Source organism: Psammomys obesus, unplaced genomic scaffold (genome assembly GCF_907164565.1).
Source record: "Psammomys obesus unplaced genomic scaffold, mPsaObe1.curated_primary_1811, whole genome shotgun sequence".
Classification (NCBI taxonomy): Eukaryota; Metazoa; Chordata; class Mammalia; order Rodentia; family Muridae; genus Psammomys; species Psammomys obesus.
In genome coordinates, this window is record NW_026596091.1 from 9,968,484 (window position 1) to 9,984,226 (window position 15,743).

Below are 15,743 nucleotides of genomic sequence, written 5' to 3' on the forward strand. Positions count from 1 at the left end.
TTCTAGCTTGTCACAACACCAAGTGCTTGTTCACTTGTTTATTTTTTTCCTTCACATTTTCAAAATAGCACACGCTTAAAGCCCTACTGTGTGCCAGACTCTCTCCTAGGAGTGTGTCCTGGGAGACAAAACGTGGATCGAGCGGACTCTGAGCCATCAAGAACTGGGCTTTACCATAAAGTTCTGCATCAGCTACGACATCAGTGCTGCTGGGGGGCACCTCAGCTTTTCCTGGGAGACCCTCTGTGTGTATGGCTTCAAAGAACATTCTGCCAGCTCTGTGGGCCATACTATTGTCACCTGCATTTTCTTGTATCTTCAACCTCTCCCTCTCCACTGGCTTCCTTCCCTCTGGAGTCCAAAAGCCTTTCTGGGAGCCTGACTTTCAAGCCTCTTCCTGCTTCTCTTCTCTTTTTTCTCCGCCCATGAATGGTCTTCGCTTGTTTATCGGTTTCCATTTCATTATTCATGAAATCATTTCTGGTTCGTGGCATCATAGAAGTTGCTCTCTCGAATTCACTGGTGGCCCCCGAATTGCCAACTCTTAAATATCTCCTGATTTCTAGCCTGCTCAGCCTTTCTACAGGATTTCCTTGAGCCTGACCTGGCACTTGCATGGGCTAGCACAGGCCAGTCCCCCAGGGGATGCCCATGTCCCTCAGCAAGGCATCTCCCAGGCTCCTCATCTGCTGGATAGCTCCCCTTCAAAAACCTCTCCTGGCTCCATTTCTTACACCTGCCCCTTTAATGAAAGCAACCCCAGTGCTCTATACCAGGATTGTCTATTTCTTGCTAAAGTTCAGCCATCATTCCCTAGTTGAAGACAACCACCTTTTCAAGATTTCAGTGGTGACCTCCACAGACAATTTCCAAATTGCCACCTCTAGCGTTGACTGTCTCCTGAATGTCAGCACTAAACAAAACATCTGCTATCATCTCCTGACCTACAAAAGCATCCTGCTGGAAAAGCAAAAGCAAAGGAAAACTATCCCCAACCCCACTCATTATCTTCTTCCATACACACTCCATTTCCCTTAGTAAATGCCACAGACTCTCCAGCTGGTTAACACTGGGAAGCCCAGGCGCTTCCCACTCCCTCTTCTATACTGCAGTTCACACAAAACCTAACTCTTATCTCTTTCTTCTCTTAAAATGCCCCTCAAATCTTTCTCCCATAGCACTCACGATCCTTGCACAGAGCAAATGTTAAGTCCACATTTGTTTAATTGAAATGGAATTAAGCTTTTAGGGTAAATAAGTATCACCAACACCCTACTTTGCCTATCATTTATATTTTTAAGTTCACAATCTATGAGGGGCAAAGGTTTATATCTTTCAGGCATTAATAAGTAGGAGAGGTTTGTTTGGTTTTATTTTTTTTTCAAGTTGTAGGCATAGCTTGAAACACCAGCCTGAAATGCTCTGTTCTGAAACTGCCCTGAAGTCCTACCCCTTTAAGGAAAAACACCAGAAAAGTCTAAAGCTAGTCAGGCATTTTCTTTGGCTTCTAGTGGCATATTGGCAACTGATGAGAGTCTAATCCTGGGAGTCTATTTGGAGCAAAGGAGAAACCCCTCATGATCACAGTCCACACATCAAGCCCTCACCTTAACCACACCCCCTCCCTGCTCAGTTTCAAGCATCCCCAGTGAATGTTCATGTTTTCTGCTCTAGCTGCTACCACTTGACAGTTTTACTCCAAAGCCTTTGTCCATCTGCCACACTGTTTTCCTGTCTCTAGAAAAGATGTATCTAACAACGACTCCAAGACCTTGGAAGATATGCACTTTATAATTCTAATTAAATATACTTTTACATGGACTATCTTGATTAGAAGATGAAAACACGAATTTGGGCTTTCATGGAATATTTCTAATTACCTTCTCTGTGTTATTGTCATGATGTTGCTTAGACAGACAACTGACTGATCATCCTGAGGTGGAGGAGCAACAAAATAATCCCAGACTTGTGAGAACACTTTCTTAGCCAACTCATAGTTACCAATCTGATAGGCGACCTGTAACAAAAAAAAAAAAAAAAAAAAAAAACAACAGAATAACAATTGTCTCAAGGTATCTTTCACTTGGAACATGCATGTATATTTCAAACAGAATTCTGCCATATCCCACCACTCGCTAACTCCACATTTGCCATTCTGCCCCATGGTGCCACGGTGAGGGAATGGGTGGCCATAGGTGGCCACTGGCAGCGGAGGCAGACACATTTTGAAATCTCTTTTATTTCTAAATTGCATGGAAATCTGAAACTCTGTAAGGATGTTTCAAATCCTCATAAGCAAAACAAAGATCACATCTGAGCCAAATTAATTTCATTCCCATCCATCTCAGCGGTTCTCCCCATTTATTATAGATACCGTTATAATGAACAATCTGCTCCAAGAGAAACAATCAGATTTCCCCAACCTGATATGTGAAATAGATTTCATTCTTCCCTGGTTCTGACTGACACTTTCAGAGCTTTTGTGCAACAAAGAGTTGGCAGCTGAAAAGAGTATAGAATAAAACAGAAATGCTCTCCAAGAGTCCATATCTTTTAAGTTTAACAGATCCAGTGTTGAGAAAAATAATTTCACTTGTAAGGTTTAAAAGCTCAATAGAAAAAAAAATTATCGCCAACTGACCTTCTTCTGATAGAATATATTTAAGGGAATTTCTAAAACTTCCTCTATTTAAATACATACATAACACGAACCTTCGGCAAATGACTTCCACACTGCTTCAAATGATAAGGCCTAATAAATTCATTGCATTAAGCACAGAAGGGACATTTTATTAGGACAGAATCCACTTGTGGGAAAAACTTACAAGGCTAGAACTGTCAAATGATTCCTCCTAACTCACCAAGCAGTAAGCTTTCCTGAAAGTGTCTACTCTGTGCAGAATGCTGGAGGAGCAAGTACCTCTCAGCCTAGGAATGCCCTCACCATCCACATGACTGAAGACATAAACCACACAACAGCACAGCAAAGCTCTGAGGAAGAGCACAATTCTCGTGGAGATCTTAAGAATTAGAGAGTGAACATTTGAAAATCGGAGAGAGCAAGGCTTGAGTTGAACCCGAAGGCAAGGATACAGTCCCAGCTGGTACAGTTTAAACAGGATGTGAGAGGAACTAGGATGTGGAAAACGGTCAGAGAACACTGCAGACAGACTGGAATGATGAATCAGAATTGGAAGGAATAGGCAATGTGAGAGGGAAGTTCACATAGGACATATAGGTTCTGTCAGGCCTTGAAACCAAGTAGAATTTTCTAGATGCAAAGTATTGCGCTAAATACTCGGGCCTATACCATTCACTGCTCCTTGCAGCCCTATCAGCCCCCTTTGTGGGGAAAAGGTGGAAAGCAGAGCGTGAAGAAGCTGAAAGTCTGCACGGAGCCAGACAGAGTCAGTAACAGTAGTACAGTACAGTCTTTGAGTGAACATGAGTCACTGCTATGGTGTCCAAATATCTCCAGCAACAGTCACCGAAACATCACGCGATTCCAAAATGGTCAAGGGAAGTAAGAGGGTATGTGAGGGGCTGGTAAACCTACAACTGAGCCTTCCTTCCTTTTAAAATCATGTTATCAAAAGCCCCAGTTGCTCAACAGATAAGGTGTTGGACTTATCTAATGTTACTGGCTTAACTAGTGAATAAGGCTAAACAAGATGTGCCAATTACAGTGATAATAATTATTATAATTATAATAATTATGTTATGAACTCTTGAAGCATTATAGGCTTTTTAACAGGAAGTGCCATGATGTCTGCGTGTTCAACAAAAATTAACCTAATGGTGCTGGAGAGAGCAAATTTTCGAGGGGAGGGGGTGACATAAGAAGCATCCTAAAACACCAGTGGACCGCGTCAGTTACCTTGTCCTTGATAATGACCCACATCCAGCTCCCAGAATTCCACAGTCCAGGCTTGCTTCCTGCTTCAATGGCCACCTTCCCTTCCAGATGCCTTCACCAGGCCCCTCCTCCTCCCTTGCTTTTTCTACCTAGGTCTGCTGACTCCTTGGGCTTCTCTTTTCTGTCTGTTTTCCTAGTGACAACATGTGGTTTGAACTGTCACATGCTGTTCTCAAAACTTTCCCACATCCATCTCTCTCTCCCAAACCCCAAACCTATCTTCCAACTTTCCGTTCTCCCCTGCTCCCAAGAACACACTAGCATAGCCTCACACTCAGTTCAGATGATGTCAGCTCTGTCCTTCGCTGCATTGGTTCCTGTCGCCGCTGGCAAGCCCCTTCCACCTCTCACTGGAACTGAGGGGAGAAGAATGCTTCTCCCCTGCTCTCCGTGTCCATTCCCATCTGAGCCAGCTGAACCTCTGAAAACACAAGTGTCCGTGACGAAGTCTGAATCCAGGCCATCCAGGAACGCCCACTTCAGGCAGGGCAAAAGCCTGCCACTGCCCCACATCTTGTATGTCCGACCACTCCCTCCTCTCCGGCCACAAAAGCCGACCTGCTCTTCATCAGACGCAGTGAGAGAACGCCTGAAAATCTTCAGGCTTCTGCTCCAGCTCTTCCTTCTTCCACATGCTCTTCCCTGGAGAACCGCCGCCTCACTTCCCTCGGGCCTCTCCTCAGATCTCGCTCTCCCTGATCGTCCTACTGAATACCGCCATTACCTTTTGTTCTTCCTGCGCACTCTAGATATGTGTCCCTTCCCACTCATCCTCTTCTGACAGTCAACCTATTCACTTCACCCAGTTCCCTCCGGGATGTTTTAGTCAATCATCAAAAACAAGAGGTCTCACCGTGTGAGTCCTGGAGCACCAGAATCACTCAGAACTGGTTAGAAATGCAGAATTCTTGGGTCCTGGTGAATCATGAACTCTGGGAGTGGGCCCAAGCACTCCAACTCACACTTCCACATACTCAGGCTATAGGATCCCTTACATGAAGCAGACTAAGTACCCATAAATGTTCTGTTCATTAAATTTAAAAATCATCCTTTTCTGGTACTGTCCCTCTCCTCCAGTAGGAGGATGCTGAGCAATTTAATTACATAATACCACATTGTTTGTTGCCAGGGTGAGTATGTGACTCATGGTTGGGTATTTCATGGCCCCTTCTAAAGCAAGACGTACTTCACTCAAAGTTGAACTCTGATGTTAAGTCTAATAGCACACTACATAGAAGAATTTGATTAAAAAGTGTAACACATATGCAAGAAACTCCTAGGGTGGGAGGGGAAGCACCATCAGGTATGGACTGGCTTGGGAAAACAGAAGTAGGCTACATGTCTCTAGAGTCAGATAGTCAGTCTGGTAAAAGTCCTTGCTGGCTGAAAGATTGAAATGTTCTGATGTTACATGAAGAAGGAGGAGGAAGAAGAAGAAAAAGAAGAAGTGAGCACACAGGACATGTTAATCAGACTGCCCAGATGGAGTATCATAGGGAAAAAGACTTTTGGCAATCTGTACTGAAACACAAAAAATTCACACTCTCCTGAATTGAATGAACCAATCAGACCCTCTCTCAAAAATCTGGATTCAAATTTAAGGACTTTCTGGCCTGGATGGCTAGAATTAAGGAATATATAAAATTCAGGGACTGCCATTTTCCTTTCAAAGCTAAACAAGTAAAGAGAGCCAATCTTTACAGAGAGTAAAACAACATGAAGGTACAGAGAGAGTCAAAGGTACAAAAGAGTAGCTTTGCCTTGACTCCACAGCCTTCCACAGCTCAGGCCTGCCTTACCTGAGCCAGGCTGGCTCCCTAGTGTACAACCAGGATCCTAGCTGAAACAGTAAGTAAAACTATCTGCACGCGGCCAGATGGTGGTGACGATCTAGATAAGTAAAAAAGACATTTCATACAGAAGAGAGATGACATTTAGCATGGAGCCTATGCAAAACTGTCACCAGTTCATCAATAAATAGATGAGCAAGGAGAGTGGTGACAGTCAGAAGATGAGAGGGAAAGGAACAGAAGGTTCTTAAGAGAAAATACTTAATTTTTTACGTATTGCTCTAGCTTCCTTGCTTGTTGCTGTGATAAAAAACAAAAAGCTACTTTCAGTTTACATCTCCAGGTTACACAGTCACTCTTGAGGGAAGTCAGAACTCAAAGCAGAAACCATGGAGGAACGCTCCTTGCTGGCACCCTCTATACAGCCAGGATCACCTGCCCAGGCCGCAGCACAATCACAGTGGGCTGATATCTCCTACAGCAATTAAGACAATTAAAACAAGCCCCCACAAACACATCCACAGACCAAGCTGATGAAGACAATTGCCCAGTGAGACTCTTTACAGCTAATTCTAGACTCTGCCGAGTGGATAGCTACTGCTAACTAAGTCACCCATAGTTCCTTCTTTCAAATTTAAACTCCCGGGCAGAAGGAAACCTTTCCACATCAGTGGGTTCCAATGACTCCATCTCTGAAATGGGAACATGCAAGAGCAACACTTCCCTCACTACTGCTCCTATTGAGAGTATGACAATGTTCTCATGTTCCATCCTGAGAGTCTGCTGCGTCTCACCAGAAGGACCTGCTGACACACCAGGTTGGGTAGAGGCAAGAGAAAACTGACAGAGAATGTCAGTTGGGGGGGGCAAGTGTGGCCCCACAGTGATGCTGCGCTCTCAAACAGTGGGAACACAGCATGTCCAACACTTGAACTCACAGAATCTGAACAGAGTTGCAAAAAGACATGAGCTGATCCAACAGTCATACCTATCCATCTTCTAGCTAAGAAACTTTTGGGGTGTTGCTGAAGCTGCCTCAGGCATCCTCCCTAGAATACTGTGGGGTTCCATGCATCTGTTTCCTTATCTATCAAATGAAAGTACTCATTCCATCACATAGAGTTACTGTCAGGAGTGAAAGAACAATGTTTTAGAGTTTTTTCAAGTGGAAAAATAGTATTTGAGTGTATGTGTGTAATGGAGACAGTGATGTTTTGGGTCATTACAGAATGACCAAATTGCACTGTACATTTCTTTGTGGCGGTGGAATTAAAATCATTTCTTCTAGTTTTTTGATGTTCAAGTAGTATTAGGTTTAATGACTTTAGCATTAAAACTCTCTCCTGCCTACCTGTAATTTAAATGCCTGTTGAATAGTGTCTCTCCTTTCCCTTGGCCCTGACCTCAGTAACCACCATTCTAGTCTCTACTTCCATGAACTGGACTTTATTTTAGAACCAGACATCATACATTTGTCTCTTTGTGACTGGCTTCTGGATTAGTCCCTTCCTGTCCTCCAGACCTGTCCATAGACTTTGCTGGTGTTTAAGGCTGAAGAATATTCCACTGTGTACACTTCATCAGAGTAATGTGTGTGATTGCCACATGAGCCATCACCTCTCACCTCCTAGATGGTCCATTATCAAAAAGATGGAAGGCAGTGAGTGTTGCGGAGACAGGGAGATGGGGAAGCCCTCCTACATTGCTGTTGCCTTTGCTAGTTTGGAAAACACTAGAAATTTTAAATACTATAGAGAGACTAAACAGAACAGAGAACAAATACAGCAGCCCCATTACTCAATAGATACTCAAAACCTGACGCCAGCATGCCAAAGAGGTGTCTGTATGTTCACAGAAGCATGCGTACAAGAGTGAACATCCAGAGGCAGGCTGCGTCCACCAGCAGCAAAGAGATGGGGGGATGACATGGTGAATCCTGTGTTGTTGCAGCTTCTTCCGTACCTTAATAATTGATATTTCCCATTTCCATAGCACAAAATGCCCAATCATGTTGTTCAGTGAGCTGGAGGTGAGGCTGGGGCTGGGAGCCATATAACTTGGCCGTGTGTATCACAAGTAGGAAAAACAAAATAAAATACTTGGACTAAAATCATAATCTCTAAAGTCAAAACTAGGACTCACTCACAGATTTCTAGTTTTCTATATTTCATAATATATTCTTTAGCTATTACCTGCTTTAAAAATATTAAACAGAAAGGAGGCCAAAATTGCGGGAATGGTCACAGAAACAATATAATTCTAAAGGACTAAGCTACTAGCGACAGAAGACCTGCTAAAGACTCACCTGACTTTATTAACGTTTATAGAATAATGTGGAGCAAAAGCACAGCCTAAACCCCCCAAGGCCATGCTAACCAGAAGCATTTGGGGAAATAGCTCATCTTTTCTACATAATACTTATGATAAAGCATTTTAATAAACAGGATTGTCCTGAAACTTAGAAACTTAACCACTATTATGAAAACTGGATTATACTTTTAAAAGAAAGGTTTATATTAACCTAGAATATATAAAAACTTAATCCTTGAATTTAAGAATTAAGGAGGTTTAATAAGTGAGAGATTTCTGCTTTAACCACTTGGCATTATGGGAGATTGCCCATCAGTCATCTGGAGTGACCTAGAGAACTCCAAATACAGTGTCAATAAAGAGACACAGGTCATGGCTTCATGGCACTCCTCATTATCCCAGCAGTATGGCCTGGACTTCATTTTATTAACTTTGAATGAAAGTTCTGCCAAATGGAACCCAAGAGTCAAACTACTCCCGGGAGAAAAATTAAGTCTTGATGAAATATTCAGCACCCCACAATAACTCCATGGCTGCAAATTAGAGAATATATTAAGTTCTAAAGAAATCAAAACACCAGAAAACCATGAGCCAGTGTGACATGCTGCACCAATGCTTGACAAATTCCAGCAATTCTCTCGATTTAATTTTCTATGAAAAATATGATCATATAAAATGCCACATCTAAGCTTATAATACCAATCAACTATTAAAAGAAAAATAGCACAGTACAATAGAAATATGATAAAATTTAGAAAGCCATCCACTCTACAGCCAACAATAGACTTTAAATAGGCTTTAAATTAGATACTTCAGACCTAAGTCAATGAGTCACTCTGGTGTCCTATTCATGGGTGACACGTCTTCAGTCAGACAACAGCTATTTCAAGCAAGAAGGTCAATCATGAGTGCATTTATAACTAACAATAATGTTCAGTGTGTACTGTGAGATAAATGCTACAGTTAAACATTTGACATATGTAACTCCATTGACATTCCTAAGATCTATGAACATCTACCACTGTTCTCACTTTACTGATAACAGTCACTTGCTCAGTACCACATGGTACTGTGAGGAGCTTGAATCTGAACTTTGTTCTGCCTGTATCTATTGACCTGGTAAGTTCCTTTCTATGGATTTATCCTCTAAAAGCAGTCATGGGTACAGTTAAGGATTTATATGCAGTTATGTGTATTTTAGCTTTTTATAGTAACAATATACTGACAGTCTCTAAATACTTCCAGTCCAGCAATAAGAAATTGCTAAGGAGACTACATGTCTGTAAGGTTCAATACAGTGTTAAAACAAAAACAAAAACATGAATTCTTTAAGGTGGGGGAAGAGAATGGGAGGAGTTGGAAGAAGGAAAGGGAAAGGAGGGATTATGTAATTATATTTTAATATTTTTAAATTAACAACTCAATAAAAATGGGTCACTAAAAAGTTCTTCATAGGAAATTTTCTAATGCAATAAAAAATAAAAATTATTAAAACAGTGTGTATAGTTAAACTAATATACATACGAGTGTATGTACATTGCATAGCTATATATAATTGCATGTACAGATAGACGATATAGATTGATAGATGTATAGGTAGTTGATAGATTAGATGATAGATGGATAGATAGATAGATAGATAGATAGATAGATAGAGCTACAGATAGAGCTATAGATAGACAGACAGACAAATAGATAAGATGTCCAAAAGGTAAATAGATAGATGCACAAAATATAGAGCAGTCTCTGGGTGTGGGTTTCTCATGCTGCTGCTACTGACAAGTTGTATTGGATTTTTTTTTACAGTGTTCGTGGCTGAACCCAGAGCCCTATGCATGCTGGGCTAGCACTATATTACTACTGAGCTACATCCCCAGCATGTACTGGGTACTTCTGTGTCACAGACGGTGGTCCCTGTCACACTGTATGCTGCTTTCTCAGCATCCCTTACCTCTACTCACTAGATACCAGTAGCATCCCACTAGGCTGTGACAACCAGAAATGTCACCAGACATTGACAACACTGCCCCAGGGTAAGATCTGCTACTCAGGGTAGTAGCAGATAACGTTTATTTATATGCATTGCGGTGTTTCCCAAGACGTCTAAAATTACATTTGTACTCCTGGGGGGAAATGTTCTATAAGAAGGCAAATACACTAATAGGGGAAGCAACGATTCGTGTTTTATGAAGTAAGCAGCAATCATGGAAAATATGTACCACAGGCACTGTGGATGTCTACTGTGATTTCTCTTCCATCGGAAATTACTTAGCAAATGCTTAACAAACAAAAACAAAAAGGTAGAAAAATAGCAGCCATCTTTTCTACCTGCGTCAGGTACATCCGAACTGTAACAGCAGAGAGAGGCGGGTAAATGAGAATTGGTTTTGTTGTCTCCCCAACTGCATCACCAACGAGTTTACCATTGGAGGAATAAGCAGCAACCGCAAATATATATTTTTCATTAGTTTCCAAACCTTTAATTTCAAAGAGACTTTTGCCGTCGGCTGGTATCTGTGAACAGAAACATTTCAGCTCTTACTCAGAAAATTAAAGCAGTGTGACTACTAAAACCTAATTGGATAAACCCTGTTCCTTTGCTGTTGGATCTTCGTTGCGACTCGGTTGGAATTAGTGTCAATCCGCTGCTGTAATGACCTCGTAGGGGGACGCACACTTCATGGTGGTTAATAAGGTCTCCTGACGGAGAGGGTGACATACCGCTTCTCCTGAGTTCGGGAGGTGATCGTTGTTTAGTCTGACTTTTCCATAGCTCCCTTCTGCTTTGCAGCCCAGTATGCAGTACCAGGACACCTGGAGGGGAGAGAGGCAGCCAGCTGTCACCTGCGGTGTGCTTAACAGCACTTGATCTTCTCTGTCTGGGTGCAGCAAAATCAATAATCTTCCCAAAGGAATGGGAACTCCTTGGTTAAGCTATGAAACCTAAGCTTATGTGCACATGTGTTATCTTTACAGAGTAACAACAAATGTGGGGCCTGCTTACGTGAGACAACAAACATGTAAATATTACCTACAACTTCTCTGTGTGTGTGTGTGTGTGTGTGTTGAAGTTAAACAAAAAACTCAGTTGTCAGCCCTTACCTTTTACCTTGTTGGAGATAGGACCATTGTTGTTTTTCCCACACAAAAACAACAGTCTAGCTGCCCCACCAACCTTCAAAAACCCTCCTTTCTCATCCTTCCCACTCCACATAGGAACAGTGGGAAAAAAACCTCCCATACTGTGTGTCTGGCTCGTATACGGGTTTGGGGAATTTGAACCCAGGGCCTTATGCTTGCTTGGCAAGCACTTTTACCAACTGAGCCACTCCCCCCCCTCCCAGGCCCTCATTATTGCCTACTCTAATGACTATTAATTGAGCAGGCCTTTGTGCTAACTAACATTAGTAAACAGGCATGAACTTTCCTTTTCACTGGCATACATTCATTATACATACTGATGCATTTCATAAAGACATTTTCATACAAATAGACCAAGTATTCTGACCATGGTCATCTTCCCCTCTACCCCCTGCTGTTCTCATTCACTCCCCCAGTCTCCCTCTCTGCTTCCATGTCCTATATACACGCACAACTTAATACATCTACATAAGGCTGCAGTTTGAAAATGATGGAAACATGCAATGTTTGTCTGTTTGAGTGATTTATTTTGCTTACTATAATAGATCTCCACCCTTTTCCTAAAGAACAACGTAATTCATTCTTTTTATGGCTGAATGAAACTTCATTGTGTATATACTCACGTTTTCTTCATCCATTCGTCTGTTGACAGGTTCTATAACTTAGCTATTGTGAAGATGGTGGAAAACACAGGTGTGTAAGCATCTCTGTCATGTCCTACTGGTACAAATCCAGGAGGGATGGAACTTGGTCACCAGGTAGCTATATTTTTGTTTCCGGCATAATTTCCGCCATGGGGAGGACTGAGAACTAATTTTACTTCCGCCAGCGCTGTGTAAGCACTCTCCTCTCCTGCTTCCTCGCCTGAATCTGTTGTTATGTGTTTTCTTAATGAGACGGGATCTCAGTGTTGCTTTGGGTGGCTTATCCTAGTGGCTAAGGATAGTGAATATTTCTCATATGATCATCGGCCACTTTCAGTTCATCTTTTGAGAACTGTCATCCATTTCGAGAGTGACATTTATGAGCCACCTGATGGGGGTGCTGGGAACCAAGTCTGGGTCCTCTGCAAGAGGCAGTAAGTGTTCTTAACTGCTGAGCTATCTCTCCAGCGCCAAGCTTAGTCTTCTAAGTCCTTTCCATAATCTAAATAAAGCCTCTGTCAGTGACACAGCTAGCAAGGACTTTTCTCCCATTCTCTAAACTCTCTCATCACTGGATGGCCCCCGTCACTGTACAGAACTTTTTAATTTCAGGCAATCCCATTTGTCAAATCCTGCTTTTCACCTGAGCTATCCCAGTCCTTTTCACAAAGTCCTCTTCAGATACAGCCTGTTCCTGTATCTTGAGGTGTTTTCCCCCAGTATGCCCAGAGTTTCACAACTCATATTAATGTCTTTGACCTATTTTGAATTGATTTTTTTACAAGAGATAAAACTCTGGTCTCATCCTCCTACATGGGGACACCCAGTTCTGCAGGCACAATTTTCTGAAAAGACTGTCTCCTCTCCAGTGGATGTTTTAGGCATCTTTGTCAAAAAATCAGGTGGCTAATAGTCACCACATTCCTTTGAGATGGAGTTGCTATGGTCATGGGAAAACGAGATGCGGAAAGGCTAAATCATTTTGACTCAGAGCAGACAGACACAAAAGTTGATGCCAAAGACAGCTTCATCTTGAGGGACACAAGATCTGACTAGATGGCAATGGAGATCACCATTTGAAAGATTTTCGTGGGACACATACATATGAACAAGGAGTGGAAGAGAAGGAGAGTAAGACACTTGCAGCAGTTACAGTGAAAGTGTATGTGGAAGCAAGAACTGGGAGCTAACCTGCATGCGGGATCTCAGCACAGATTCCACTCCAGGTTCCTTTCTTTTAAAGAATTGTTTGTATAAAACTACCTATAGCCAAACCACCCAAGGCTTCCTGGCTTCATCGGGTGAGGCTTGTGCCTGACCCTTTGTGCTTCCAAAGAAAACTTCTCAGGTGGTTATAACATATATGACCAATTAAGAGTGCTAGCCAACATGAGCAGAAATGCAGAAATAGGGGGAGACAGAGGAGAGAGAATGCTGAGAAACTGGAGGCTGGAAGACCAGAGTAAAAGTCCAGTGAATCTCGGAAACACAACAAAACACAAACACAAAAATAATGGACTTAACATCTCTTGATCATCCATACAAAAGGAGTACAGTTTCCATGGTGGGGCTGGGAGGGGGGGATATGGGCTGTGTGGTGTGACAGATTGTTACTGCTCTTAATTACACCAGACAAAGCAGAATCTACAGAGCAAATTCTCTCTAAAAGCATTTTTACAAGCCAATTTTATATTTTTATTTTGCTCCTAGTTTGTGTAACACAAAGGAGCAATGTGTAATTAGAATTTGCATAAGAATGGAGATGGTGTGAGCAAATCACTAACTTTGGAAATAAGATTTTATAGACAATGTAAGTAACATTAGCATTTGCAACTATAGAGACAGATTTTAATGAAGCGATGTCTTAGGAGGCTTCACTGAGACAAAAGATGGCCAAACCAGCAAACCAGAAAACTTACATAAGCCCACAGTACCACCTAGTGGTGACAAAGAGGAAGCAGAGGGCAAGCCTTCCTGAATCCGCTCTCCTAAAGAGTAATGTACATAAATGTTATTGTGTACGAGCCATTAAAAAGCACTAGAGCTATGGTTCAAATATGAGGTGCAAATGTCTTCCTATGTTCAAGCAACATAGAGAAAGCTGCCACTAAATAGAAATACTGAAAAAATTAATGTTTGGGTTAAACCAAAATATTTGAAAACAAATGCTAAATTCTCATTCTGAACTAGTCTTCTAAAACCAGGGAGGCCTACTCTCAGCACGGATGTCTAAAACCTCCAATGTTAATGATGCTCTCCCAGCAGCACACTTATATGCAAAATAAATCCTATTCCTGCTACCACAATTTCAAAGAACAAAACAACGTGTAATGGATAAGCATTCTCAAGAAAGTCCAGCCCTGTCCATCTGCAGTCACTCAAGAATGAGCTACACTTCATCCATGCTTCACTTTGGGCCTGTTAATTCACACAGAACTTGACAGCTGACATTCAAGGGGGAAAAGCTCACTGTATAGAATTAAAAAATACACAAAGTAATACAACCATAACTCCAGTAATTATTTTGATAACTTCTATTACGTGTGCTTAATAAAAGTAGTAGAAAGCCATCAGCTAATATGTAGATAATGTTTTATCTTAGTTCAGTTTCTTTCTTAAACAGGGTCTCATGCTGGTCTTGAACTTGGTGTGCAGCCAGGGATGGCCATGAACTGATCTTTCTGCGTCCACCTCCAAAGTGTTGACATTAAAGGTACGCTGCGCCACACCGAGTTTGTGTGGTTCCGGGGGCAGAGTAAGGGCTTTATGGGGGCCGGATGAGGTCCCTGCTAACTACATACTTCTCCTGCCCCGACTCCACCTCTTTTCACGACAAACATGCTTTACAAATGAAAAGAGATCTTCAAACTGTATTTGGCTTTTCCGAAGCTGTACTGCCAGTAACTAGGGGAGCTGGAATTTTAAACTTACATACTCTTGACTTCAAAGTCTCTGAGCACAAAATGCCCTAAAGATAATCAAAGATAGGAATGTATTGTGGCACAACATCAAAGAGCACCTAAAAGAGGAAAAAGTAATATTTAAAATAGAAACTAGCTGGAGCTGATTTCTTGTTAGGAAATGAAATCCCAAGAGTTATTCCCATTTAGGCTGAGTTCAGGGACTCAGGGATGGCAGAAGAGGCTCATCCTAATAAATGCATAAAGATTTGTGTTTGGAGAGACATTTGGATTGTCACTTATTTCCATGGTGACTTGAGGGAGATTTACACAGAATCTCTAGACCCATGACCTTCAAATTCCTATGTCCTGCTGCTTTGTCTCCAACGCTGGCTCTCAAAGGAGTTGCCTTCTTCCAATGTCTGATTCTACTTTAGCCTTCTACCTTGAGCACAGTGCCACTGTGCCAGAGACCCACAGAGGGAAGTATTTTCTCTATTGTCTCCCCTTCCCAAGTGTTTGAGATAGCTTTAGAGGACAATTCATAAAGGGGAAAATATCATGAATAAATTAAGGGTAGATAAGAAGTGCAAATGCGAATCTAATGTTTGGTGCTTATAAATAAGACTATCGGCGTCCTGAAAGCAATAATAATAGGAGTCGCTGCAGTCATAAAAGCATTTCTGTTGCATGGCATGATGCAGCACCTGGGAGGGCACCGTACCTTAACATTTGAAGTGAATGGAGCGGGCTTCAGAGTTACAGAGCAGTAAGTCCGAGCCAGCAGGATGGGCGGGGGAGGGACTCGGCTCTTCTTTGTTTTCGGACTCACCAAGTACTTCTGATAGGAATAGAGGGCATTTTGTTCTGCTTCTATCTTCTCAATTAAGGCATACGCTTCCTGTAACGAAGTGTGAAAATAGAAAAATACATTTCAGGAGCTGGAGCCTCCTTTGTATGTGTAGAATTCTCTTGTGGTAAATGCTCTCTTTCTAGATGCCATTTTCTGAACCCCATAGGCATATACATGTCAATATGTCTC

General features: G+C 42.0%; 1 protein-coding gene across 1 annotated transcript in view; it reads right to left on the reverse strand.

Moving 5' to 3' along the window:
* The window catches only part of Cfap54 (cilia and flagella associated protein 54), a 301,678-nt gene that overhangs the window by 223,934 nt on the left and 62,001 nt on the right, over window positions 1-15,743 (reverse strand). The window contains exons 20-23 of the mRNA XM_055627824.1: window positions 15,426-15,602; window positions 10,738-10,830; window positions 10,345-10,530; window positions 1,881-2,017 (exon numbers count right to left, since the gene is read on the reverse strand). Coding sequence (XP_055483799.1) covers window positions 1,881-2,017; window positions 10,345-10,530; window positions 10,738-10,830; window positions 15,426-15,602 — 593 coding nt within the window. The remainder of the gene's footprint in view (window positions 1-1,880; window positions 2,018-10,344; window positions 10,531-10,737; window positions 10,831-15,425; window positions 15,603-15,743) is intronic.